The 19,688-nt window shown below is 40.5% G+C and overlaps 1 protein-coding gene across 1 annotated transcript; it reads left to right on the plus strand.

The window, feature by feature from the left end:
* The first annotated feature begins 4,168 nt into the window (after positions 1 to 4,168).
* LOC309707886 (uncharacterized protein) lies at positions 4,169 to 10,303 on the plus strand. The gene is made up of 5 exons (XM_082535453.1): positions 4,169 to 4,590; positions 4,768 to 4,825; positions 5,043 to 5,176; positions 5,282 to 5,339; positions 10,068 to 10,303. Exons 1-5 carry the CDS (start codon positions 4,259 to 4,261, stop codon positions 10,179 to 10,181), a joined length of 696 nt encoding a protein of 231 aa, XP_082391579.1. The 5' UTR covers positions 4,169 to 4,258; the 3' UTR covers positions 10,182 to 10,303.
* Positions 10,304 to 19,688: the final 9,385 nt, after the last annotated feature.

Here is a 19,688-nt window from a genome sequence, read left to right on the forward strand (position 1 = left end):
CATCCTGACAACATGAAGCCAGAGTTTAAATGTTGGAGTAAAAAATGGAGAAAAGATAAAGTGGAAGTTGAAGAGCTGATTGAGGCTGCAGGTGGTGTGGAGTATCAGGACACCATGAAGAACCAACACATCCTGACCATCAACAACCTGAAGAAGAATGACTCAGGAGGATACACATTCAGATTCAACAAAGATCATAAAAGATGGACACAGTCTGATCTGCCTGGAGTCTTTTTGATTGTCACAGGTAAATCTAAACTCCTTATTCAACAGACTTTACTCATTAATGTCTGAACAGGAGCAGAGGTGGAAGAAATATTCAGATTTAAGTGAAGATGCTACAAATCAAAACCTCATTACAAGAAAATTAGGATTTATCTATTGAAACTGAATTCACTTAAGTTTTTTGCAAATTTGAAGAGTATTGTATTAATTAGTACTTATTTTGCAGAAAAAAATGTGTTTTACTATTTTATAACATGCATTCATGTGTCTATTTTATTTTTTGCTTTGGTGTTCATGGATTTTATTTGAACAACCTAGATTCTGTTATTTTGTTCAAGCTACATCAAGGACTCACATTTCATCATATGACATCTTGATCTATGGAACGCCAGGACTGCCATAATGAATTAATTAAATACACCATTAAATAATTAATTAAATGTGGCAATAATTAATTAAAATTGGAATTTATTAATTTTATTAATAGTTATGACACATGCAATTAATTAATTATTGACACATTTAATTAATTATTTAATGATATATTTATTTATTTCATTTTGGCAGTCCTGGCGCCTGGCTCTCATCTTGAATTAATTTTATCTGTCAGCCTCACCCATCAAACTCAGGAGGCGGGGTTAACGCTGCCCATGCAGCTTCTCTAACATTTGATTGGTTGCCGTGCAAAGTAAGTCAAAACAGGTCGATCCTAGATAATCGATTGCTTGTGTAGACTTGGGGCAGCCAGGTATCCCAGAATGCAGATCAAATCACAGGCAGCAATGGTGGTGGTGTAGTTTTAAAATACCCCGTTTTTCTGTCACCAGCTACACTTTTAACACTGTTTTAGCCGCGAATGTCGCGACGTATGTCTGGTCAGGTTGTCAACATAGAACATGTTTGTGCTCAGATGTTTTCAGAGATTTCACTAGCTCTGCTAACAGTCAGCATGCAGAGCGCACCGAGGGGGTTACGTTAACCGGTTTGTTTACATATTCCACTCTCCGTGTTCCACATGTTGCATTCGCAGATTCTCATTTTCACCGAACGATCGTCTCTTTCCGCCTGGTCTTGTGTTTCTGTAACATAAAGAATGAGCTGACATTTTTCTCACGAAACCAGCGATCAGCTCAACAGACCCTCAGTTTACCTGCATGCATCCTCCTCCTCATCTGTCAGCTGTTTAACACCTGCTGCTAATTCAAGAAACACGCCTACGTTACCTGGTGATAGTCACAGTTTAACTGGGCAGCCGGTGCTCGACATAACGCAATGTCAGCGCATTTTTCTGCACAAGATAAGTAAATATAGTGTTTTCCCCGAGCGCAGAGCTGCTGGAGCTCGTTTCCTTACAGAGCACTTTATAGGCGAACCAGCTTCATCAGCGGCTGATGTCCAATCACCGGCACACAGCTTTGAAACCTCAGCTGAGTTTTAGCTCTCAGTGGTTAAACGCTGGACTTCATTCACTCAGCTTCTGTCTGTCGGGTCACGTTTACTTCGCTGTTTTATTTACAACTGAGCAAATCGGTTTGGCTGAGGTTAAAGTTACGTTTCATAACTGCATAGTTTCACAGACGTTTAATGGTTCACTGGCACATGTGTTAGACTGAACTATTCGCTTTTCTTTATCTGGTGTGTTTTGGATTTAACAGTGAATTTTGAGATTAAACTGACTTTTAAAAGGAAAGAGAAGGCACATTTCCACCGGGAGGAGCAGGGTTTGCAACGGCATGTTCATCATGAAGTCTGCAACCTGGACAGAAATATTATATCATCTGTTTTTTAATAGTTATTCAACTGTATTCTAAGCACCAGCTGTCTGTTAGAATGTGATTTTTTTCTCTCTCTCTTTTTTTTTTTTTTTTTTGCTTTTTCGGTCATGTTATGTTTACCTGTCAAAGGTTTGTTACAAACTATGAAACACATCGTGCAGACTTCTGGATGTTAGAAGAAAACTAATACTGCTCATGAGGGAGACTAAAGGCAGGAAGGTGTCCTTTAAAACTAAACATGTTAATAGGACCTCCCTATTTATATAATAGTTTATGATATAGCACATGTATTTCAGTAATAGCCTGCTGATTTCAGTGTAGTGGTGAACAGTCACACAGCTCACGTAGGCGTTATCTGTGATACTCTTTAACTATAATTTATCCAAGTTAACTTCAGTTAACCATTCAGACAGTTCTTTTGCAATGAAAAACATAAACACTCATGCTGCCGGTAGGTTTCCTCAGTGCCCGCTTTTAACATTATAGTTGCTTATGCAGTAACCATGGTAACCACGGACTCTGAGCAGCTGGATCGACGGAGGTCAGACAACAATTTTACATGTATGATCTTAAAACAGGACACATCCACTATACGTGCTGGCCTTATATCAAATGTGAAGGCAGACTGAGTCTATGTTTGACGTTTTTTATATCTAATCTTCCTTTTCAAACATTTAAACAGCAGCGAGTCTGCAGCTGAGGGAATACAAACTCAAATTGTCGGAACAGGTTTGCTCGTTTCTTGGATTCATTTGGTGATTTATTAAATGTATAACTATTATTCTAATCTGCTGCTGGGTCTCTTACACTTTTCTTTATGCTGTATATTTTCACGTCTTTGGAATAGTTGGAAGTTAGATAGTCAGCTGGGAAACTCTGTGTTAACTCATGGAGCTGAGGATATCGTGGATATGCTGACCTCGCTGCGTGGTGTACAGAGCGAGGTCAGCATGATTAATATTCACAATAAAAATATTAGCCGAACATCATGAAGTCTGTATGTGTTTCATAGTGTCGAACAACCTTTGTACAGTTAAAGCCAGCAGTTACTACATGACGGAAACACCAACGTTATCTCTTTTATGTGTTTATACACAGGTCACGCTGATTACTGAACAAAAACCCAAAGATCAGATGTTAAACAGATTTATTTGCTCTCTCTCCTCCTTAAACATGTTTTTAATGTTAGTTATAATTCAGAATTGGCGACTGAAACACGTAGGACACATAAGAACATCAGGAAATAAAACATCGATAAATATAACCTCAGTAAAAGAAGTCAGCGGGGGTTAATACAGCTGTGTACCGGGGCCTGCACTTTGTCGGCGGTAATAATAGCTCGATTGCTTGCGAGGCGAGCGGGTCTATCCCACGCTTTGCCGTGAGACTGGGCAGACATCTCCGAAATCATCGCAGCACTTTTGCAAAGAGGCTGTATCTTGACAAACCGACCAGACACATGAAGATTAAACCACTACATTCTCTGCTAAAAAAATATTAAAACGGTATTTGGTGACACACAAACAGGGTTTTTCAAAGTTCAGTTCTGTTAGCTTCCACATGCCGGTTGTTGTGTGCTAGAAACAATGGCCACCAGGCCAAAGCAATGGTTTTGACTCGATCAGCGTTAACCCCGCCCCCTGGGTTTGATGGGTGAGGCTGACAGATAAAATTATTTCAAGATGAGAGCCAGGCGCCAGGACTGCCAAAATGAAATAAATAAATATATCATTAAATAATTAATTAAATGTGTCAATAATTAATTGAATGTGTCAATAATTAATTAAAATGTGAAATACATACATAATTAATTAAATGTGTCAATAATTAATTAATTACATGTGTCATAACTATTTATTTAATTAATTAATTCCAATTTTAATTAATTATTGCCACATTTAATTAATTATTTAATGGTGTATTTAATTAATTCATTATGGCAGTCCTGGCATTCCATACTTGACATCCATGAGCATACATTACTTTAAAAAAGGTCAGAAAAAAAGAAACAAAAATACTGTTGTTAAATTTGGAATAATAACATTTCTGGGTAATGGAATCCTTTTTTTCTTTTCTTTATTTGCATATTTGCATTCACAAGAACTGCACTTCCAAACCATAAAGGTCTCATTTCAATTCCAAAATATCTTCATTTTGACAATTAAAAATCAGGGAAAACTGTAGTGGTGCAGAAATAAACGTTTGGACTAAAAATTAACACTTACCCTGATTTCTTGCTTTCAGAGCTGAGAGTGAAGATGAGTCCCTTTGCAGTGGTGACAGAGGGTCAGAGAGTCACACTGACCTGCAGTACCAGCTGTCCTCTGACTGACAACACAAACTACATTTGGTACTTGAACAGTCGACCTCTGACCCCGAGAGAGAACCAGAACAAACATCTGATCCTAGACCCAGTCAGCAGGGAGGATGCAGGAAGCTACTCCTGTGCTGTGAAAACCAACAAAGATATCAGCTCTGCTCCAAAGACTCTCACTGTCCAAAGTATCACAGGAACATGGACACCAGCAGCTGCAGGAGTTTCTGCAGCTCTGCTCCTTTTAATACCTGTCATTGTCTGCTGGTGTGTTAGGTGAGCAATACGTTTATCTCACTCAGATCAATAGTATTCATCTGATATATATATATATATATATATATATATATATATATATATATATATATATATATGTGTGTGTGTGTGTGTGTGTGTGTGTATACATATATACACACAATACATATATATATTTGCTCTTTTTTTACAAATCAGAAAAAAGAGGATTTCAAACCAGCCTTCAAGAAGTGCAACACTGGGCAACAAACAGCAGGTACAAAATGAGAAACAAAAAACATTCTGCTGCATTAACAGCTGAATTTTTTTTTTTTTAATGCCCCTTGAACACCTTGTTTTTCTTCACATTAATCCATTCCTCCGTATCCCAAACTCATGTTATTTTAGCCACTGCACTGTTCTCTTTCATCTGAATTATAACCTCTTTATGTAAATGTATAAAATGTGAAGCTATTTGTTACTTGTCTCCACAGATTTATCCTGATTTCATTGGTAAAAATGTTCCAGCTAAATCGGAAGAGCAGGATACTCATTACTATGTCGGGCTGCGTTGCAGTTTGAAAAACAAAATTGACCCCTACTCAATCATTGAGTTATCGCCTACTAAGTAAATACACATTTTATTTTTGCTATAATCATCATATTCAAACTATGATTTGAAATCTCTTGTTGATTTGGAAATTATTTCTTTCTTCTTTTTTTTTTTAATTAGAATGACGACGACTTCCAGTCACTTTCCAAGAAGTGAAACATCAGACAATAAAGAGCAGGTAGAGGACAGAATTCAGATATAAACATCCCCTCCTCTGTGGTATTTTCTTCATGTATCATCAATTAGTCTCCTTTTTTTTGCCTGTCCCGTTTGGTTCTTTTGCCATCAGAATTATTGTCTAAAGGTGAGGAAAGATACCCAACGGATTTACTTTACCAAATTGACCATCTCAGTCTTGCCGTAATGGTCTATTTGATTCACCTTTTATTGTTTATTTTATTTATTTTTTATTTTCACTTGCTAGATACGGGACAGACTTGAATGAGGAAAAGAAAAGGGAGAAAGGAAGAGGGGGAGAAAAAAAACTGCGGAGAAGAGGGACGGGGATAAAGGGCAAAAAAACAAAAACCAACTAAATAAGCAGACAAAAAAATACATATATCAATCACCTGGATCACCTGTTGAGAAAGAAAAAAGAAAACAAGCAGAAGAAAACGAGAGCAATACAATAAAAAACATCACGATGAGATATGGGAATATAACAGTAAATACTAAATATTAAACATTATTGTGCAGCACGTAATATCGATAGCGCACAGTGTGCTTTGAGGTAGGAGCCAAAAAGGGTGTAGTTTGTGTGTGTGAGTACCCGTGTGTACACCTGTGAGCATGAACGCGCTTGTTTTTAAAAGGTTCCTTCATGTAATGATCTGCTAGAGGGTGTGGGAGACCAAGGAAGACCAACAGAGGGGCAGCCGCGTCACTATCCCAGAAAGAGCTGAGGAGAGTCCCAGATGAGGGGTCACTCAGCAGCCGCGGAGCAGAAGCCGGGGGGGGGGGGGGGGGGGGGGGGTTGCAGTGACGTGCCCATGAGCTCCGCCGGCAGCAAGCTGTGCCAGAGTGACCCAGCCCCAGAGGCTGAGGGCACCCCACCCCCGAAGTGGCCCGAGCGAGCCCCAGGCTCCAGGCCCCGACAAGCAGCCACCAAGGAGTGAGCCGGTGTGTACATGGGCGCCCATCCCCGGACACAAAGAACCACCAACGCACCGATGTCTGAGGGCGTCTGCCACCGGCAGGGGAAGTGGTGGGGGGAGATAGGCCTCCAAACCTTGGAGGGCCTGAGATGTCCCCAGAGAGGTGGCGTCTGATGCCCAACCTGACATATAGACACAGACATACAGGCACACACAGATACAAACATCCATTCCCACCCTCATGCTCTCATATCAATTAGTCTCCATTTATCCATCCATCCATCTTCTTCCACTTATCCGGGATCTTACACCTCACCCAGGAGAGGCCCAGGAGGCATCCTTATCAGATGCCTGAACCACCTCTACTGGTTCCTTTCGATGTGGAGGAGCAGCAGATCTGCTCTGAACCCCTCTCAAATGCCTGAACTTGTCATTCTATCTCTAAGAGAGAGGCCAGCCACCCTTCAGAGGAAACTCATTTCTGCTGCTTGTACCCGCGATCTTATTCTTTCGGTCACTACCCACAGCTTCTGACCATAGGTGAAGGTAGGGGCGTAGATCGACCGGTAAATTGAGAGCTTCACTTTTACAGTCAGTGGGCACTCCACCCTTTTCTGGCTGAGGACCATAACCTCAGGTTTGGAGGTATTGATTTTCATTCCCACCACTTCACACTTGGCTCTGCATTGTTCTGGTGCGAGCTGGAGGCCATCACCCGATGAAGCCAACAGAACCACATCATTTGCAAAAAGCAGAGATGAGATTCTTAGACCACCCAAGTAAAAGCCTTCCCCCACTTGGCTACGCCTAAAAATTCTGTCCATAAAAATTATAAACAGAATTGGTGACGAAGGGCAAGTCCGACTTATTGCCGACGATGCAGACCAAGCTCTTGCAATGGTTTTATAAGAATCAAATGGCACGTAGCAATGGGCCAGACACCCCATACTCTGGAAACACCTCCCATAGAACACTCCGAGGGACACGGTCGAATGCCTTCTCCAAGTCCACGAAGCACATATACACTGGTTGGGCAAACTTCCACGCACCCTCAAGTATCCTTGAGAGGATAAAGAGCTGGTCCAGTGTCCCTCTGCCAGGATCTGCCAGACTCTCCTTTTCAGCACCTTGGCATAGACTTTCCAAGGGAGGCTGAGGAGTGTGATCCCCCTATAGTTGGAACACACTACAGTCCCCTTCTTAAAGATGGGAACCACCATCCCGATCTGCGGTCTGCCAACCTAGAGGTATCTCCCCTGATCTCCACGCGACATTGTAGAGGCATGTCAACCAAGATAGCCCTAGAACATCCATGGCCTTCAGGAACTCAGTGCAATCCTCATCCACCCCAGGGGCTCTGGCACCAAGGAGTTGTTTAATTGCCTCAGTGACCTGACCCCCGGAGATAGGCGAATTGTTCCCCTTATCCCCAGATTCCTCCATTAAGGAGGTCCTCTAAGTATTCCTTCCACCACCCGACAATTTTCTCAGTCATAGTCAGCAGTGCTCCATCTGCACTATACACAGTACAGCCCAAATAGCAGACAGGTCTGGCCCGGATCTGGTGTCAAGCTGGCACTGCTGGCTGACTTCTGGCATGCTAAGTGGTATGTCATCCAGATATGGGTCAGGTCTGGCAATGAATGCACTGTTTATGTGATGGCATGCCATATCTGGCCCGATCGTGGTTTTGTTTTTGTGGCCCAGGTTCATAGAAAACAGGTCTGGCCCGGATTCTGCATCAAGCTGGTACTTCTGACTGACTGGTGTCATGGCAGGATGTATGTCAACCAGATGCGGGCTAGGTCTGACAATGATGGCACTATTTATGTTCCTATTTTCCTATTTTAGTTAGAAGACCCAAATGCCATCTTGCAATACTATACTGCTATGGTAGCCAACGTTTCAAATGCAGGTTTGACAAGTTTGTGAGTGTACACTTTATCCAAAACCTAGTGAGGGTTTACTCACATTCACCACTGGGTAGCTGTAGCTCAGGCGGTAGAGCAGGTCACCTGCTGATCAGAATGTTAGTGGTTTGATCCCTGGCTCCTCCAGTTTGCACTTAGTTTAGAGAAAGTGTGTGATTGGATGAATACAGCATGTAATCCGGGAGAGTAGAAAAAAGGGCTATCAGTCCATTCACTGTCTGAACAGAGTTTTGTCATGTTACTTTTGCACTATTATGTTCCGGGACATGTTGTTATTACATGGCTTGATTAAGGTACACATTAGGCTGACATCTGGGGCCAGAGTTTAAACTGTTCTGGGCCAGCACAGGGCCAGCAGTGTGTCTGCAACTTTGGCTGCACACGACTTACATATGGCCCAGATCAGGTTTGCCAGAAGTAATCCACACATGGGCCAGCACAGGACCACCAGTGTGCCTGCAACTGGCCTTGTTCTGGCCCATGAGTGGGCCACCTCTGGCAAATCTGATCTGGGCCACCAAAGGGCCGTCATTCTTTGAGGTATGTGGGCCGTGTTTAAGCACATTGTGTGGGCCAGATCCGGGCCATACCAATTTTGCTACGTGGGAGGTAGAGCACCGCTTTCCCCTTCTGAGTCCCATGACAGTTTGCCAGAATCTCTTCTAGGCAGACTGAAAGTCTTTTTCCGTGGCCTCTACGAACTACTCCCACACTCGAGTTTTTGCTTTAGCCATTGCCACGTTCTGCTTTGCCTGTCAGTTGTTACCACCACGACAGGCACCAACCAACTTGCGACTTTGGCAATGGAGGTGGTGAACATGGTCCATTCAGACTAGTGATGTGTCGGTCACGAACGAAACAGCTCTTAGAGCCGACTCTTTGAAGTGAACGACGTGATCCGGCTCCTTATTGGGAGCCATGGGTTGTTGTTTTTTTTTTTCTTTCTCTCACCCTCTCTCTCGCACTTTTTTTCCGCTTCACTCCGCACACGAGCCTTGTGCTTTGCGCTGGAAAGAAGGGGGAGGGGCAGTAGTTACACTCGCAGTAGCACAGGAACAGAGCGGGGACAACAACGTCACATTAGAAAGGTATAGTAATCATCCACAACTATTTTCAGTTGCGGATGATAAAGGATTCAGAAAGTTTATCCATGCAGGCCCATATGACAGAGAATGTGCATCTTCTTTTTGTTTTCATATTTAAATTTATATTTAATTGTGTTGTGGTTTGCAGTGTTTTGTGTTGTTTCACTTTGAATTTGTTTAAAAGGAAAAAGCTGAAGATTTAAATAGTTAAAATTTGAAAATAGTTGCTTTTTGTATTATATGATTTATTTATTACATTTTATGTGGAGTGAATAAATAAAAGTATATTTACGGTGTGGCCACTAGAGACAAAGCATGTACAAACCCCGAAGCACGTACAAACTCCAAAACACATACAAACTCCAAAACACGTAAAAACTCCATAGCACGTACAAACTCCGAAGCACGTACAAACCCTGAAGCACGTAAAAACTACAATACACAACAGAAGTGCTCCAGGATGCTTGGCGCAGTGTTGAGGTTTTGTTATCTAGTGGCTACACAAGCCATGAAGTACCAACGACCAGATTTGGTGTGTGGTAGTAACAGGTAAATGAACATTTATTTAAATTATTTGAATATATATGAGCGTTTGCGTATAAATACACAAACAATACACATATGCCTTCAATTGTGTAATATAAGTGATCTAGGTAGCTCTGTTTTGGAAGTTCAGTTAACGCTAGAAATGTGTTTTGGAGTTTGTACGTGCTTTGGAGTTTGTATGTGCTTTGGAATTTGTAGGAGAGGAGAAAAATGACCTATAACCCAGTATGTTGTTTGTCTTCCTCCTCAGGTGAACCCTGGTCCCATTTATGAAAACATCTCAGCCCGTTATAGCAGATTGCACCTACCTATGACCCACACAACTGATCTCTGCTCCAATATTGACACACTTCCTGCTTACTAAAGTAACTTTGTTACCATAGTGATTTAAAGGGCCTTTTTCTCTGATAGGTTTAGTGACTGAACTAACTTCAGTATCACAGCAGGGACACCACATTTGGTGGATCTGCCAGTGGTTTTCATACTCTGCAACACAAATTACAGAATAAATTAATCTTGAACTTTTTAGTTATAAAATACATGTTATTGAAACATATGTCACAACTGAAAGATGGCAGAAAACAACTACTTGTGTTTGAGTGACGTTTTCTTAACATAGAACATAATAAATGTTGTGACTGTTCAAATTAAGCCGTGTGGGTTCATATGTATTCTATTTCAAACAAGTACTGGTATGTGGTTTGTCTCTAAACCTGAGCTCACTACAGATAAATATCATGGAAAACTTCTAGAGAGTACATTGAGCAGATTTACAAAATTAGGAAATTGCTGCGGTACTTTGTGTGAGACATACATTAAGACAAACACTTAAATAAAAATAAAAAGTGCTAAGCAGATTGATATATAGATGAACACAGGTGATGATCAGTGCAAAGTTGCAACAGGTGTAGAGAACACAATACAGGGGTCATGTGTTTGAATTAGAGCAAGTGGTGGGAACAGTCTTATGGTTATTGTTCATGAGTCCAACAGCAGAGGGGAAGAAACTGTTCTTATGGCGAGAGGTTTTGGTCCAAATGGACCGAAGCTTGCTGCCTGAGGGAAGCAGGTCAAACAGACCTTGTCCGGTCAGTTGTGCGCCCCAGTGTCCTGGAGGTGTAGAGGTCCTGCAGAGATGGGAGTCTGCAGCAAATCACCTTGTCAGCAGAGTGCACAACATGCTGCAGTCTCTGTTTTTCCCTGGTGGTGGCTCCAGCATACCACACCACAATGGAGGAGGTGAGGATGGACTGGATGATTGCAGTGTAGAATTGCGTCATAGTCCATGTTGGCAGGTTGAATTTCTTTAGCTGACTCAGGAAGTACACCAGGTTGTTATGCCTGCACCATGACACCAGACATTCAGCCTCCATCCTGTAAGCAGACTCACCCCGTCCGAGATGAGTCCAATAACGGTCATCTGCAAACTTAATTACCTTGACAGAGTGGGGGTTGGAGGTACAGCAGTTGGTGTATAGGGAGAAGAGCAGAGGAAAAAGAACACCACCCTGAGGGGAGCCAGTGCTGATTGTCTGTGAGTCAGAGACATTCTTCCCTAGTCTCATATGTGACTTCCTGTCTGTCAGGAAGTCAATGTCCCAACGGCAGACGGGACTGACTTGCATGGTATGACCTGCTTGTCCAGGTCAATAAAAAAAATGTGGATGGTGCTCTTCTTTGTCCCAACAGCAAGCAGATAGAATTGCGTAGTGGAGTTGAGGGCATCAACATGTTTGTGAATGCTTGTTCTGCCTCATTTTAAAAATGAAGAAAAAAGGAAAATATGTTGAATTACCGAATCAGAATTTCCGTTGTTGCAAAGTTCAAATCAAAACCTCATTTATAACAGCCAATATAATAGTCAGTTTCAGGCGTACTATTAAAGCAAGAATAGTGCATAATTACAAAGTAATATATTGTTAATCAACTCTATAATACACCTCATACTGTGTAATGGACTGTATTATGAGCTTGGTATCATGTCTTAAAATTATGTAATTTTATTCATAAGTTGTTATTTATGGGGGGTTCTTTTGTAAAAGATGCTGTACACACTAGTTGATTTGTTAAATACTACCTGTAAAAACTCAAATTATTACCATCTGAAATTAAGACCAACCTTTTTTTTCAACAGAGAAAGAGTCCACTGAAAGCGGCCTGACTCAAACCTGATTTTATTAATGGTTCAGCACAGACACACAGTTTCTCATCCAGGATTAAAGGAGCCAGACTTTGCTCAGACAGGTAGGATTTAATTTTACACTGAGCATGGGTCAGTACTAGTGATACAGTTTAAGTGACGCACAGAAATCAGCAAATAATTTATTATAGATGCATTAAAGCTTGTTGGGGTATTTACTGTGAATCTGTGGCTGCGATCAATCATTTTACTGGTAACTTGATCAACTAGCAACTTAAGTCATGACAGAAGATAGTATTTCAGTCCTGGCATTGTTTAAATATTAATTACTTTACTACTATATACGATAACCGTTACATAGTAACAGTAAAACATTTAAAAACATCTACAATTGCCATGGGAATGAAGCACTGTTAGCCAAGATCTGTTTTACAAGGACCAGAAGACCACAGTTGTGATAATTGTGTCAATCACAGCTAACAGTAAGAAAGCAGAAACACAGTGAAATCGTGGAGTACCAGGGGCTGAAGGACCAACTGGAGGAGATTACGAAGGTAAAGTCCAAAGTGGTCTCAATGGTAATAGGAACATGAGGAGCTGCCACCCCAAACTGGGAAGAGTGGCTTCAGCAGATTCCAGGCATAGCATCAGAGGTTTCTGTACACTCTAATAAGTAAAACATTGGTTCAAATAAAAAAAGCATGTTAACGTTTTCCACTAGAATTTTTGAGTTAAGCCAACTTCTGGCAGAATAACATTAATTCAAAGCAATATTTTTGAGTATGGTGAAGTAGCTTTTTTGGCCACAATTAAAAACATTCTTAAGTAAAATTAACTTAATAATTTTCGACTAGAACACAAAAATTTAAGTTGATCCAACGTGAATTTTATGTATAGTGAAGTTACTTTTTGGCCACAAAAAAAAAACCACATTCTGAGTAACATGAACTTAATAATTGTCAACAAATACACAGGAATTCAAGTTGATCCAAGATTATATTTATGTACGGTGAAGTAACTTTTTGATCAAAATAAAACACATTTATAATTAAAATGAACTTAACTTAAGATTCATAAATAGTATTTATGTTGGTCAAATATGATATTTTGGTTACAGTGTAGTCATTTTTTGGTCCCACAGGAGATTCTGTAAGGCCATTTACCTGTTTCCCAGCAGGCTAATTCGCTCCAAAATACAACCTTGATCATTTGGCTGTGTCTTATAACCATGACTACCGCGTAGGCAGGCTCATGCATGGTGGTGCCTGCCCACAAAGAAGTCAAGGTTCTAAGACCTTAGAAACTTGTCGATCACTTTTTTTCCCAAACGAACGTCAGCCTTAACATGGGCTGTGTGTGCGCTTGTGTCATGACCTTCAGAAAAAAGAAATGGATGTTGTGTGTATTTGTTTGAATGCGGCAGATGTGATGCCAAATACCTGGACATCAGCTAAGGGACTCGTACCTGGTGCTCAGAAAGAATAGAAATTCAGACAGATGTATTCAAATGAGTTAGACCCATTTAATTACAATAACAAACATCACAATTCTTTAACGTGCGTGCGAAGTGCAAGATTTGTGGGCTTCAGTTTCCTAGAACACAAATTGCCCGCTGAAACTTAAGGAACTGTGTATTAAAATTGTAATAAAACCTACTACTTGAATCCTCTTTTTTTTACTTTAACATGTGACAGTGAATCAAAACAAAAGATGACAGGCTGCTATACATTAAATGCATTAATTTAAACATAAAATGAGCAAAGCTTCTTTCATTCAACTTTGTCAGCACTCTTACAAAGTATTCTTGATTCTCTTCCATATTTGACTTTTCACCCTCAAGATTAAGGCCAGCTAAAGAGGGCATTACACAAACTTTAAAACACACCAATACCCTCAGAACACAGGTCATGGGAGAAATTAAACGCATTCCTTAAAAATGTGCAAATAACAGCATTTAAGACACAGCAAACCATTAACTCAGAAGACTTAAGAACAGCGCTTTAAAATTTAGTAAAACACAATGAAGTAGTGCCAGAAATGCAGGAATAAGGTTTTTGTGAAACTCACTCACGAATGGTCTATCAAGTCTGCTCTAGAAAATACCAAACTTAAGATTCATTACTTTAGAGCTGGCTTTTTGTCCATTAAGCTCAAGGTATAGCTTTTGAAATACCTCAAAGGTAAATTTCAGCTGCTTGGGATAGGTAAGGTTCAGAGCGTAGATTACTCCCATCATCAAAGCACAGGATCTGGCAACATCAATCCTCTCCAGGATCTTGGATCCCTCAACGATGATGGTTGGAGGCCCATCACCAATGATAGCAATCTTCATGATTTGCATTGCAAGGTCTGCGTTGAGCTCCTCCTCATCCTTGTAGGAGAAATTAAATGTTAGGATGTATAAAATACATAGCTCAAGCACTTCAGGATGACGTGCATAAGGGAATGAACTACTACAGGTAGGAAAATAAGCCAAAACAGGTTGTCGTTTGTGTTTTTCAGTGATTTTACTTTGTCATTCTGTAATTTTTAAAAGCTAAATTAAACCATAATCCAACGTTTAAAATAAAAAATGTCTTGTTTTTCACAGTTTTGTTTTTCCACTTTGTTTTTCCAAGTCTGTGTTATCTTAGTGTTTTCAGTTTACGTTTCCCTGTCTCGTCAGTTCTAATTTGCCCCAGCTGTGTTTCCCTCCTGTTGTCCATTATCCTGATTGCTCCCTCTATGTATTTAAACCCTGTGTTTCAGTGTGTCATGGTCGCGATCTCCCCCGTGTTGTAAATAGTTTGGTGTTTTGTTGTAAATAAATAGTTTGTTGTAAATAGCTGTAAATAGATTTGTCGATACTTTCGTTTTGGGATTTTGGTGGTGAGCTTTAGTGGGGTTTTTTTGTGTTTTTTTTTTCCTTTATTTTTACTTTTTTTCGTGTTGCAATCCGGTTGCCTAGGCCGGGGTGTAACAAATGGAAGTGAATAGCAGGTGCTAGCATGTTGTGTGCAAAAGTGAAAAAATAAATAAAAAAATGACTAACAAAAATGAAAACAGTAATGAAAACAAATATTTCTTGGGAGCTCAGTAATCATGTTCACGGCAAATGAAAAGTGCAAAAGTAACACGGAAGATTTGCAGAAGCTGATTTAGACTTGAGACTACATTGCAGTTACGACAAACACCGCTGTAAACATCCACTGCATGGTGCATGGATATAACGCAACAGTTGGAAAAGCCTCCAGCTTCCATAAACAAACACACACAGCCACTACTATACAAGCATGGTAAGCTGCAGTAACAATGGATGGGTCTTTGATTTGTTGAAGAAATATTGCACAAATAGCATGTTGGTTTATAGACACTGGTCGGCAGTGGCTTCAACTGCTGTGTTATAACCATGTGGAGGCTTACAGCAGTGCTTTGTCGTAATGTAGTCCAAAGTCTAAATCGGCTCCTGAAAATCCTTCATGTCAATTCATACTTTTCATTTGCAGTCAGCATGATTGTTGAGCTCCCCAGGAATACTTGGTATCATTGAGTGATTTTAATCACTTTTGCACACAAAATGCTAGTACCTGCCATTCACATCCATTGTTTATGCTCTGCTAAAGCTGCTGCCAGATCAGGAAAATGACTGCGCTGGCTACAAAATTTTTTATCCTGTGTGTTTATGTTGCACCTTATCACGGAAACAGGTTTCTATTCAGCAAATTATGTTCAATGACAATGGCAATAAACATCTTCGGATTGTAATTCTGAAATGCTTTTTTCTCACTTATACATGGCAATAGACATATCTTCACTTAGGGTTGGAATGTCCCTTAACTCATTCAGTGCCAGCCACTCTCAGATTTCATACCCCCCTCAGTTCCAGAGATATTTAGCTTTTTCACTGATTTTGAAGGCTCACAGAATATTTTGTTCTATGACTATGTGAATTCTGAAACCACCATGACAAAAATGAGTCTCTCTTCTTTCAGCAGCAAAAAAAAATGTTTCTACCTCTGTTATTTAGAAATCTGCAGTAGAAAAGAGAAACTTTCATGACAAAACACCTGTTTCTGGATCAAAAGCGCTTTGTGTAAATAGGTTTTTCTAGCAGATCAGTGACTTTGATGTAAATATTTCGTGTTTCAATGATTCATGCAACATCTCAACTAAGTTTTACTACTATGAAGTAAAAAAATCACCTGTAAAAATGTACTTTTGGCAGATTATTTTTTGTATAAAAATAGTTGTTTATAGACAATTTCAACATTTGAAAAATATATAAGAAAAAAGCGACTGATTTATGATTCAGAGAGTCTGTGTGTGTGTGTTACTCCCGCATGTGCACAAGTGAGTGCGCGACTTAGTCTGTTCACCCCCCACCCGGCCATCGGTTCGTCTATCAACAATTTCTGTGCGTTTTATGCAGCAAATCGTTCATTATTCTGGTCCCTGCTGCCTTCAGAAGTTTCTAACAGGAGATACTGGTCAGATAAATCCGGTTCATGTTCACTGGAATCGCTAGAAAAACCATGACGTCAGGCTGCAGACACCTCAAGCTCGAAATGACGAGCTGGATCAAAAATCGCGCCATAATACTCGTTCTCAGTAGAGCCGACTGTCATGCTGGTGGGATTTTATCCATGTAATCAACTCCACCACCTTCTCAATTCAATAAAAAGCTCAAGAGGCGTCTATGGCACTGAGCGTTCGGATTCATTTTGACGTCTAAAGACGTCTATGGCACTGAATGACTTAAATACTCAACCCTGAACAGAAAATCCAATGAACAAAACACAAAGACCCAACAGGGACATGCATTCAAAACTAAACAAAAAATTAAAAACCAACTCAAGTACTTACGCTGTATTGTTTGAAAAGATCCTCCTCCTTCTCTCCAAGATAGACTATGAGGCAGCGAACAGCAAACTGTGTTGTCCTGAATGATAGAAAAAAATAGAAGGTGTTCAAAATACTCTTTTTCAGTGAAAAATGTGCCCACATTACAGAACTGGCAACAGAAACTGAGTATTTCAGAGGTTCTCATTGTTGAGTGAGTTGAGTGTTTCCTTGATATGTGTGATTTTAGGCTACCCCATGACTTAAATGAACAAAAACAATCTAGGTAAGGACATGGCAGAGGCTGTACACTGGGGATATGGCGTAACCTATAATGTTTCATCAGCTCTTCCTTAGTGGAGGTTGCAAATTTACAGATTTTGCAAGGCCAATCCATACTTCATGATTCTGAATTACTCAATTCAAGCTTACTTGTTAAAGCTTACTTCAGAAGGTCCCTTGGTATTCGATACCAGGAGAAGATGATGGTTTGAGCCTTTGTCCTGGCAAGAAACACAGCAAAGTAACTGAATATTTCGGTGAGATTCCCACTTTCTTTAGAAGGCTGACCACGTCTTAACTGGAACCCCTAGATCTGCAACGCCAGGACAGTGTATAACACCAGAAAGTTGTGCCTGCACAAAAATACAAAAGATGGTATTTTCAACTTCACCTGTGAGTCTTCAATACAGTGAATAAGTTTCACCTGTCAAAGCTGTGTGAGCTAGAACCAAACATTCAAAACTACATAGACCTGAATACACTGGGTGCTGGAAAGCCTAACGTGGCTTTCCATAGATCAAATATACATAGAGGTGACATGGACTGGGCCAGTCTGTTGGAGCATGTATCCCCACCGACCGCGATCTTGGAGGGGTCTCCACTCGCCCCCAGTGCATGTATTTCTACTGAGGAATGTGTTAACTCAAAAAAATAAATAAATAAATAAATATATATATATATATATATATATATATATACATATATATATACATATATAGATAGATAGATAGATAGATAGATAGATAGATATGAGAGTGTAAAAGCGAAGCTCTCAATTTACCGGTCGATCTACGTCCCTACCCTCACCTATGGCCACAAGCTGTGGGTAGTGACCGAAAGAATGAGATCGCGGATACAAGCGGCAGATATGAGCTTCCTCCGAAGGGTGGCTGGCCTCTCCCTTAGAGATAGGGTGAGAAGTTCGGCCATCCGGGAGGGGCTCAGAGTAGAGCAGCTGCTGCTCCACATCGAAGGGAGCCAGCTGAGGTGGTTCAGGCATCTGACAAGGATGCCCCCTGGGCGCCTCCTGGGTGAGGTGTTCCAGGCATGTCCCACCGGGAGGAGGCCCCGGGGCAGACCCAGGACACACTGGAGAGATTATATCTCTCGGCTGGCCTGGGAACGCCTTGGTATCCCCCCGGATAAGCTGGAGGAGGTGGCTGGGGAGAGAGAGGTCTGGGCCTCTTTGCTTAGGCTGCTGCCCCCGCGACCCGGCCCCGGATAAAGCGGATGAAGATGGATGGATATATATATATATATATATATATATATATATATATATATATATTTATTTTTTTTTTTTTTTTTTTTTTTTAATCAACAAAAGCAAACATAAGGTGTGGCATGACAGGACAGAATCATTTCTGACAGTAAATACGAAAAAAAACCAAACTTTTTTATACACAAGCTACAATGTCAATAATCCCACTTGATCTGTTTTCATTTCATTCTCCAAAACCAAATTGGAATCAATGCTGAGTCAGCAGCTATGGTCATTTTTGTGCACCCTAGTGTTGCAAAAACTGGCATACTACTGAAACCATATGTGGGATTATTGACCTTTCTTGCCTTATCTGTTTGGAAAAATATTTAAACATTTTCCTTATTTACCATGGGTGAATACATTCCTCAGTAGAAAAAATGCACTGGTGGCGAATGGGGACCCAACCAAGATGGCGGCCCGCTATTGATTTTTTTCTTACTTTCAACCTTTATTGAGGCATATCAATGTTACAGCCAGTGCCAATGCACGTCGCCTCTACGTCTCTACAAAACACGGAAAGTACCCAAAAATTAGGGACAGCTAACTAGCCTACCATATGCGGCACAGTGCACTTAAGTCTGGTCTTTTACCTGTGAAAATAGGCCGAGCAGCCGGTGAAGAACCGCTCTTAGCGGTCAACAGACACACCGGACTAATGGCGACCACACTTCCTGCGCAGAAGCCAATGGGGTTGAACTTCACCCCGTAACGTTACGAAAATTTAGAAGCGTTTCTTAACAATTACTAACATAAAAAGCTTCCCTTCAAAAAATAAATTTCACATTTCAAAAATAAAATCACAGTGAACACAACTTAGCTTGGCTAGCTACGTTAGCATAGTAGTTTGCGCCGGGGCTAACAACGTCCGCTATCTTTTAAAAATTATAAGACAATTACAGTGGTCTGCATTAGAGTAACGTCAGTGTTAAATTTTCCAAAAAGAGTCCAACAATTTATGCTATCGCGGAATTAGCTGCTGTGTGTATATTAAAACACACAAACGCGGGGGCAAGCTAAGATGTATGTTATGTATGTTACGTCGTTGTTTTAAAGTAAACTAACAAAATCCAGAGCGACTGCAGATATGTGTAATTTCGCATAAAATTACTCACCGTTCGCGATGAACACAGCTCTTGATAAACCTTGAACACGTGCTGTTGAATATGTCCGCTTGTGTAGAAGAAGGGAACTGTGAGCTGTTTACACGTCATCAAGTTGTATTTTACATCGACAGAACTTAAAATTATATTGTTTTTTGATTAAAAGAAGATTTTAAATTCAGACAAATCACGATTATATATTGAGTAAAGAGGCATAATTTATGTGTCACCCGAACTCAATAAAATAAAAATTTTTAATTAGGAAGT

The sequence above is a fragment of the Aulonocara stuartgranti genome (assembly GCF_965226115.1).
Source record: "Aulonocara stuartgranti genome assembly, chromosome: 6".
In the NCBI taxonomy this organism is placed as follows: Eukaryota; Metazoa; Chordata; class Actinopteri; order Cichliformes; family Cichlidae; genus Aulonocara; species Aulonocara stuartgranti.

Excerpts from the sequence above, each read along its gene's own strand:
- LOC309707886 (XM_082535453.1), top strand. The coding sequence starts at position 4,259 with ATGAGTCCCTTTGCAGTGGTGACAGAGGGTCAGAGAGTCACACTGACC. Across the intron at positions 4,591-4,767 it reads ATTGTCTGCTGGTGTGTTAG|AAAAAAGAGGATTTCAAACC; the intron begins GTGAGCAATACG and ends TTTACAAATCAG. Across the intron at positions 5,340-10,067 it reads CATCAGACAATAAAGAGCAG|GTGAACCCTGGTCCCATTTA; the intron begins GTAGAGGACAGA and ends CTTCCTCCTCAG.